The 10,000-nt window shown below is 33.0% G+C and overlaps 1 protein-coding gene across 2 annotated transcripts in view; it reads left to right on the top strand.

Annotated features, from left to right (window-relative positions):
- The window catches only part of ep400 (E1A binding protein p400), a 231,378-nt gene that overhangs the window by 94,842 nt on the left and 126,536 nt on the right, over window positions 1-10,000 (top strand). For both annotated transcript variants that reach the window (XM_034169641.1, XM_034169640.1), the window contains one exon: window positions 2,256-2,458. In XM_034169641.1, coding sequence (XP_034025532.1) covers window positions 2,256-2,458 — 203 coding nt within the window. The remainder of the gene's footprint in view (window positions 1-2,255; window positions 2,459-10,000) is intronic.

Here is a 10,000-nt window from a genome sequence, read left to right as displayed (position 1 = left end):
GATCCTTGGTTCAAATCCCCGCCTGACTGGAAAATCACTAAGGGCCCTTGGGCAAGGTCTTTAATCCTCTGTTGCTCCTGGTGTTTAGTGAGCGCCTTGTTCACCCTGACATTGGGGTGAATGTGAGGCATTATTGTAAAGCACTTTGAGCATCTGATGCAGATGGAAAAGCGCTATATAAATGCAGTCCATTTACCATTTAACCTTAACTCATCAAACAACATCATTCTATCACCTTCAAATGAACCTTTCACAGTTTTGATACCTGCATTCTCCTACAAAGAAAACCCATTATCCATCAACCCTGGAAGATAATCTGCATTTCTTCGTATTGGGGTAACTTTTCGCATGTTTTAATCATATCCCAAGCCTTATCCCCTACCTGTTTTAATGGTAATTTCAATTTTACAACTTTAAGTCGTGGTCTCATATGATTCCAGATAAGTGTTCCTACGTCATTTCTTTTACTGTGTAGTTTTCCGAACCACAATGTATGTTTTTTTTTGTTGTTTTTTTGTTTGTTTGTTTGTTTTTTTTTTTTTTTTATTAAAGGCTGGTGGCACAATACAAGTTGTGTGAAAAGACTGGAGTGGAAAAATTGACCGTTTTTTTTTTTTTTTTTTTTTTTTTTTTTTTTTTGAGAATTTTTTGGTGGGTAAATATACCTGAAAATGCACCAGAATGCATCTGAGATCTCAAATTTTTCTGGGGGAGAACCCCAAGAGCCCCCACCAGGGGTTTGGGCCTTTGACCCTTGCAAAATTTTTTTTTTTTTTTTGTCCATGGCCCACTTTCATCACTGTTTAACATACTACAGTGAGAAGTTGACATCACACATGCCCTCTGTCAGAAATGCACTTTTTTCATTTTTTAAAGCTTTGACCGTGGGGGTACTGCATCAGCATTGCTCTGAAACAGTGAGACTGGCACACACTGACGATAATGTCAAGCAGTGCGTTCATGTGCTTTTAGAACATGCGCTGTGCTCTCTGCTGAACGCAGCCCGTCATCTCCCTCCAGTGACACCACAAAGCAAGACGAAATGTGAACAGGCTTAGTGAACCGGTTTAAGAACAACCCTCCAGGAACAGCACTGAAATAGAATGCCTTTTGACCAGGTTTTGTTCTCAGTGTTCTTGAAAATGAACTTGCCACATCAGGCAAGATGGGGGCATGGTGCAGTTAACTCCGAGTTCATCTTGTTTTGTGGCTGCTTCCACTTCTTCAAACTCTGGTAAAAGTTCAGAGGTCAGCACGACACTCTCACAAGATTGGTCAGAGGAACATTTAACGAGGCGACAATAAAATCCTATGAAGAACTGCTGTCCTCAGTAGATCAGATAATTTCCTGCAAAACCATCAGCTGAACATTTTGGCAGCTGTCGTAGGAACCGTTTTGGCCAGAACCATGGTTGTTTTCTCCACTAATTCCTAGAACACTCCCAAACCTCACGGACACAGTCCGAGGCATTCATCTTGTTTTAGGCTGTGCTTCGACACATTTGGCACGTTTTGATTTCATTCCATGGCCTGTGGTGTAGTGCTGATGGGAGACTTTCCCATTCATGGCATGAATCAGATTATATTTAAATATTTGAACACAGACCAGCATTTGGTGTTGTGGTTGTTCTTTGTTGCAAGACCAATAAAAGGGCATTTCAGTGAACCTGAACTAAATAAAATCTTAAAAAGCTTTTATGCTTCAAAAACACTTCGGGTTTTGGTGACCATTTCATCAAGTTCCACCGTCTGCTTCTGATGACACTGCCACACTTCTGCTTGGACCCTTATGGTCGCTACTTGTGGCTGTATTTGCCAGTAGTTGAACCTCAGTTAGAGAAAAGTTTAGTTCAGCCTGTAAGGCCTCTGCCGTGTCCGTGGCTGCATGCTAACGGTGAACTAGCAGTTGAAAATAAACGTGTCACCTGTCCCGCTCGTGCAGGAGCGTTTACTGGTGGAGGTGTCTGTGTGAAACGGGCTACAGACAGCAGACTCAGGGCTCCAGTTTGGTTCCTTATTGTTACTCTTTCAAAAAGTCTTTTAGCATGTGGAATCCTTCTGTGGTTCCACATGATTCAGGAGGACCCTGTACTGTCAGCAGTGGTCATAAAGATGAGAATCTGTTTATGGTGCAGTTCACTGTTTAGGGATAAAGATTTTTGTTGTTCTTCAGGTTGAAGAGCTGCTGGACTCATCAGAGTTTGTTTTGTTCGCTGTTAATGTGACTCCATCCCTCTGTGTCTTTCACCTGTTAGGCTGCTGTGTGTGACGCCTGCTGCTGTGACGTCTCCTCCTCACCTGTACGTGGCCAACCCTCCACCTTCCTACAGCCTGGACCAGAAGAACTTCCGCCACCGCTTCCAGGTGGCCACCGCCGCTCACAGCGCCGAACCCTGCCGTTTAGCATCACCGCGTCTCTTCCACTTTCCCGACATGCAGCTGCTGCAGATGGACTCTGGTTAGTTCACCACAGAGACCTGGGCGGGGCTTGTCTTAGACATGGGTTCATGTCATGTTAATGGTCATGTCTGGAATTGCTGTGAAATGAGTCTTGTTTTGAACATTGTTTTTGTTTGTTTGTTTGTCTGTTTGTGAACAGCCTGGAGCCCACAATTTTTCATATATCGTTATGAGATTCATGTCCTGATAGGCAAGAACTGATTCAATTTCAATCAAAGTCAAAGGGGAAAGTCAGGAAAAATCTTGGAAAACTGGTAAAATCCCTATCTTTAATATTGAACAAATTTTCAAAAATTCATAACGCCATCAAATTTTTTTCATATTTGAGAGTTATGTAGGATGGCATCCTTTATCACCTGACAAAGTTTGATCCGGATCTCATGCAGATCACAGATTTTATGGCCATTTAAATTTAACATTAAAAACCCATTTTAATGTATGTTTTACATTACAACTTCATATTTTTATGTCTTAATCAAACGTGTCCCAATCACTCTCATGTTTGAAAGTGAGGCGCAGACTAGCACTCACTATCACCTGACAAAGTTTGATCCAGATCTGATCCGGATTGTGTTTTTTGTAGATATTTGATTTTTAACATTGAAAAGCCCTTTTGATCAATATTTTGTATTATAATTTATCTTAAGGAAAGTCACGTCTAACATGACTTTGACCTTGAAATTGTTTTCCAAGTTAGAAATTTGGGGAATTGGAAACCAGTGTTGGTGGAGGTTTGCGCTCTGTGAGCACGGTGCTCTAGTTGAGGTGTGTGTTTTCCCTGCAGGTGTAAACACTTTCATGCATTCTTGATTTATATTGAGGATTGAACCTTTTTCAGATTTCACACAGTCAAAATGGGCAAATAATGACATCAGATGCACCTGGTAGAATTAAGTGAATGATTATCAGCCACACAACATATTCTGGCCCATAGTTCACTGTCAGGATTCAAGATTTCATGTCATTTCACCTTCTGAAAGCTACAGAGTGGAATGAAATTTCATTGCCACTGTCTCCACTCTCAACATAAAAACAGAGGAGTAAAAATAAAATAGCAAATATACTGAAAAACAGATAAACTATGTGTGTGGAAATATTATATAAAATAGAGATATACTATGAATAACAGTATACAACCCCTGGCAAAAATTATGGAATCACCGGCCTCGGAGGATGTTCATTCAGTTGTTTAATTTTGTAGAAAAAAAGCAGATCACAGACATGACACAAAACTAAAGTCATTTCAAATGGCAACTTTCTGGCTTTAAGAAACACTATAAGAAATCAGGAAAAATAATTGTGGCAGTCAGTAACGGTTACTTTTTTAGACCAAGCAGAGGGAAAAAAAATATGGAATCACTCAATTCTGAGGAAAAAATTATGGAATCACCCTGTAAATTTTCATCCCCAAAACTAACACCTGCATCAAATCAGATCTGCTTGTTAGTCTGCATCTAAGAAGGAGTGATCACACCTTGGAGAGCTGTTGCACCAAGTGGACTGACATGACTCATCGCTCCAACATGAGAGATATCAATTGAAACAAAGGAGAGGATTATCAAACTCTTAAAAGAGGGTAAATCATCATGCAATGTTGCAAAAGATGTTGGTTGTTCACAGTCAGCTGTGTCTAAACTCTGGACCAAATACAAACAACATGGGAAGGTTGTTAAAGGCAAACATACTGGTAGACCAAGGAAGACATCAAAGCGTCAAGACAGAAAACTTAAAGCAATAAGTCTCAAAAATCGAAAATGCACAACAAAACAAATGAGGAACGAATGGGAGGAAACTGGAGTCAACGTCTGTGACCGAACTGTAAGAAACCGCCTAAAGGAAATGGGATTTACATACAGAAAAGCTAAACGAAAGCCATCATTAACACCTAAACAGAAAAAAACAAGGTTACAATGGGCTAAGGAAAAGCAATCGTGGACTGTGGATGACTGGATGAAAGTCATATTCAGTGATGAATCTCAAATCTGCATTGGACAAGGTGATGGTGCTGGAACTTTTGTTTGGTGCCGTTCCAATGAGATTTATAAAAATGACTGCCTGAAGAGAACATGTAAATTTCCACAGTCATTGATGATATGGGGCTGCATGTCAGGTAAAGGCGCTGTCATTACATCATCAATAAATGCACAAGTTTACGTTGATATTTTGGACACTTTTCTTATCCCATCAATTGAAAGGATGTTTGGGGATGATGAAATCATTTTTCAAGATGATAATGCATCTTGCCATAGAGCAAAAACTGTGAAAACATTCCTTGCAAAAAGACACATAGGGTCAATGTCATGGCCTGCAAATAGTCCGGATCTTAATCCAATTGAAAATCTTTGGTGGAAGTTGAAGAAAATGGTCCATGACAAGGCTCCAACCTGCAAAGCTGATCTGGCAACAGCAATCAGAGAAAGTTGGAGCCAGATTGATGAAGAGTACTGTTTGTCAATCATTAAGTCCATGCCTCAGAGACTGCAAGCTGTTAAAAAAGCCAGAGGTGGTGCAACAAAATACTAGTGATGTGTTGGAGCGTTCTTTTGTTTTTCATGGTTCCATAATTTTTTCCTCAGAATTCAGTGATTCCATATTTGTTTCCCTCTGCTTGGTCTAAAAAAGTAACCGTTACTGACTGCCACAATTTTTTTTTTCCTGATTTCTTACAGTGTTTCTTAAAGCCAGAAAGTTGCCATTTGAAATGACTTTAGTTTTGTGTCGTGTCTGTGATCTGCTTTTTTTTCTACAAAATTAAACAACTGAATGAACATCCTCCGAGGCTGGTGATTCCATATATATATATATATATATATATATATATATATATATATTGCCATAAAACTCGCATATAATGGATTCAGGTGGAACAGCGAATTTTATCCATTATAATTGAAACCGTTATACGTATAAAACGGACAAAATCCGTTATATATATAAAACAGACAAAATCTGCTAAAATGTATAAAGCAGCTAAATGCATTATATATATAAAACAGACAAAATCTGCTAAAATGTATAAAGCAGCTAAATGCATTATATATATAAAACAGACAAAATCTGCTAAAATGTATAAAGCAGCTAAATGCATTATATATATAAAACAGACAAAATCTGCTAAAATGTATAAAGCAGCTAAATGCATTATATATATAAAACAGACAAAATCTGCTAAAATGTATAAAGCAGCTAAATGCATTATATATATAAAACAGACAAAATCTTCTAAAATGTATAAAGCAGCTAAATGCATTATATATATAAAACAGACAAAATCTGCTAAAATGTATAAAGCAGCTAAATGCATTATATATATAAAACAGACAAAATCTGCTAAAATGTATAAAGCAGCTAAATGCATTATATATATAAAACAGACAAAATCTGCTAAAATGTATAAAGCAGCTAAATGCATTATATATATAAAACAATCAAAATCTGCTAAAATGTATAAAGCAGCTAAATGCATTATATATATAAAACAGTCAAAATCTGCTAAAATGTATAAAGCAGCTAAATGCATTATATATAAAACAGTCAAAATCTGCTAAAATGTATAAAGCAGCTAAATGCATTATATATAAACAGTCAAAATTGCTAAAATGTATAAAGCAGCTAAAAATGATATATATAAAACAGCAAAATCTGCTAAAATGTATAAAGCAGCTAAATGCATTATATATAAAACGGACAAAATCTGCTAAAATGTATAAAGCAGCTAAATGCATTATATATATAAAACGGACAAAATCTGCTAAAATGTATAAAGCAGCTAAATGCATTATATATATAAAACGGACAAAATCTGCTAAAATGTATAAAGCAGCTAAATGCATTATATATATAAAACGGACAAAATCTGCTAAAATGTATAAAGCAGCTAAATGCATTATATATATAAAACGGACAAAATCTGCTAAAATGTATAAAGCAGCTAAATGCATATATATATATAAAACGGACAAATCTGCTAAAATGTATAAAGCAGCTAAATGCATATATATATAAAACGGACAAAATCTGCTAAAATGTATTAAAGCAGCTAAATGCATTATATATATAAAACAGACAAAATCTGCTAATATGTATAAAGCAGCTAAATGCATATATATATAAAACGGACAAAATCTGCTAAAATGTATAAAGCAGCTAAATGCATTATATATATATAAAACGGACAAAATCTGCTAAAATGTATAAAGCAGCTAAATGCATTATATATATATAAAACGGACAAAATCTGCTAAAATGTATAAAGCAGCTAAATGCATTATATATATAAAACGGACAAAATCTGCTAAAATGTATAAAGCAGCTAAATGCATTATATATATAAAACGGACAAAATCTGCTAAAATGTATAAAGCAGCTAAATGCATTATATATATATAAAACGGACAAAATCTGCAAAAATGTATAAAGCAGCTAAATGCATTATATATATATAAAACGGACAAAATCTGCTAAAAATATATAAAGCAGCTAAATGCATTTATATATATAAAACGGACAAAATCTGCTAAAATGTATAAAGCAGTAAATGCATTATATATATAAAACAGACAAAAATCTGCTAAAATGTATAAAGCAGCTAAATGCATTATATATATAAAACGGACAAAATCTGCTAAAATGTATAAAGCAGCTAAATGCATTATATATATAAAACGGACAAAATCTGCTAAAATGTATAAAGCAGCTAAATGCATTATATATATATAAAACGGACAAAATCTGCTAAAATGTATAAAGCAGCTAAATGCATTATATATATATAAAACGGACAAAATCTGCTAAAATGTATAAAGCAGCTAAATGCATTATATATATATAAAACGGACAAAATCTGCTAAAATGTATAGCAGCTAAATGCATTATATATATATAAAACGGACAAAATCTGCTAAAATGTATAAAGCAGCTAATGCATTATATATATAAACGGACAAAATCTGCTAATATGTATAAAGCAGCTAAATGCATTATATATATAAAACGGACAAAATCTGCTAATATGTATAAGCAGCTAAATGCATTATATATATAAAACGGACAAAATCTGCTAATATGTATAAAGCAGCCAAATGCATTATATATATAAAACGGACAAAATCTGCTAATATGTATAAAGCAGCCAAATGCATTATATATATAAAACGGACAAAATCTGCTATATGTATAAGCAGCTAAATGCATTATATATATAAAACGGACAAAATCTGCTAATATGTATAAAGCAGCTAAATGCATTATATATATAAAACGGACAAAATCTGCTAATATGTATAAAGCAGCTAAATGCATTATATATATAAAACGGACAAAATCTGCTATATGTATAAAGCAGCTAAATGCATTATATATATAAAACGGACAAAATCTGCTAATATGTATAAAGCAGCTAAATGCATTATATATATAAAACGGACAAAATCTGCTAATATGTATAAAGCAGCTAAATGCATTATATATATAAAACGGACAAAATCTGCTAAAATGTATAAAGCAGCTAAATGCATTATATATATAAAACGGACAAAATCTGCTAAAATGTATAAAGCAGCTAAATGCATTATATATATATAAAACGGACAAAATCTGCTAAAATGTATAAAGCAGCTAAATGCATTATATATATAAAACGGACAAAATCTGCTAAAATGTATAAAGCAGCTAAATGCATTATATATATATAAAACGGACAAAATCTGCTAAAATGTATAAAGCAGCTAAATGCATTATATATATATAAAACGGACAAAATCTGCTAAAATGTATAAAGCAGCTAAATGCATTATATATATATAAAACGGACAAAATCTGCTAAATGTATAAAGCAGCTAAATGCATTATATATATATAAAACGGACAAAATCTGCTAAAATGTATAAAGCAGCTAAATGCATTATATATATATAAAACGGACAAAATCTGCTAAAAATGTATAAGCAGCTAAATGCATTATATATATATAAAACGGACAAAATCTGCTAAAATGTATAAAGCAGCTAAATGCATTATATATATATATAAAACGGACAAAATCTGCTAAAATGTATAAAGCAGCTAAATGCATTATATATATATATAAAACGGACAAAATCTGCTAAAATGTATAAAGCAGCTAAATGCATATATATATAAAACGGACAAAATCTGCTAAAATGTATAAAGCAGCTAAATGCATATTATATATATAAAACGGACAAATCTGCTAAAATGTATAAAGCAGCTAAATGCATATATATATATAAAACGGACAAAATCTGCTAAAATGTATAAAGCAGCCTAAATGCATTATATATATATAAAACGGACCAAAATCTGCTAAAATGTATAAAGCAGCTAAATGCATTATATATATAAAACGGACAAAATCTGCTAAAATGTATAAAGCAGCTAAATGCAATATATATATAAAACGGACAAAATCTGCTAAAATGTATAAAGCAGCTAAATGCATATATATATATAAACGGACAAAATCTGCTAAAATGTATAAAGCACTAAATGCATTATTATATATAAACGGACAAAATCTGCTAAAATGTATAAAGCAGCTAAATGCATTATATATATATAAAACGGACAAAATCTGCTAAAATGTATAAAGCAGCTAAATGCATTATATAATATAAAACGGACAAAATCTGCAAAATGTATATAAAGCAGCTAAATGCATTATAATATATAAAACGGACAAAATCTGCTAAAATGTATAAAGCAGCTAAATGCATATATATATATAAAACGGACAAAATCTGCTAAAAATGTATAAAGCAGCTAAATGCATATATATATATAAACGGACAAAATCTGCTAAAATGTATAAAGCAGCTAAATGCTATATATATATAAAAGGACAAAATCTGCTAAAATGTATATAAAGCAGCTAAATGCATTATATATATATATAAAACGGAAAAATCTGCTAAAATGTATAAAGCAGCTAAATGCATTATATATATATATAAAACGGACAAAATCTGCTAAAATGTATAAAGCAGCTAAATGCATTATATATATATAAAACGGACAAAATCTGCTAAAATGTATAAAGCAGCTAAATGCATTATAATATTTAAAACGGACAAAATCTGCTAAAATGTATAAAGCAGCTAATGCTTATATATATATAAAACGGACAAAATCTGCTAAAATGTATAAAGCAGCTAAATGCATATATATATATAAAAGGACAAAATCTGCTAAAATGTATTAAAGCAGCTAAATGCATTATATATATAAACGGACAAAATCTGCTAAATGTATAAAGCAGCTAAATGCATATATATATATAAAACGGACAAAAATATGCTAATATGTATAAAGCAGCTAAATGCATTATATATATAAAACGGACAAAATCTGCTAATATGTATAAGCAGCTAAATGCATTATATATATAAAACGGACAAAATCTGCTAATATGTATAAAGCAGCTAAATGCATTATATATATAAAACGGACAAAATCTGCTATATGTATAAAACAGACAAAATCTGCTAATATGTATAAAGCAGCTAAATGCATTATATATATA

The sequence above is a fragment of the Thalassophryne amazonica genome, chromosome 5 (assembly GCF_902500255.1).
Source record: "Thalassophryne amazonica chromosome 5, fThaAma1.1, whole genome shotgun sequence".
NCBI classification, from domain to species: domain Eukaryota; kingdom Metazoa; phylum Chordata; class Actinopteri; order Batrachoidiformes; family Batrachoididae; genus Thalassophryne; species Thalassophryne amazonica.
This window is presented reverse-complemented; position numbering and strand designations above follow the sequence as displayed.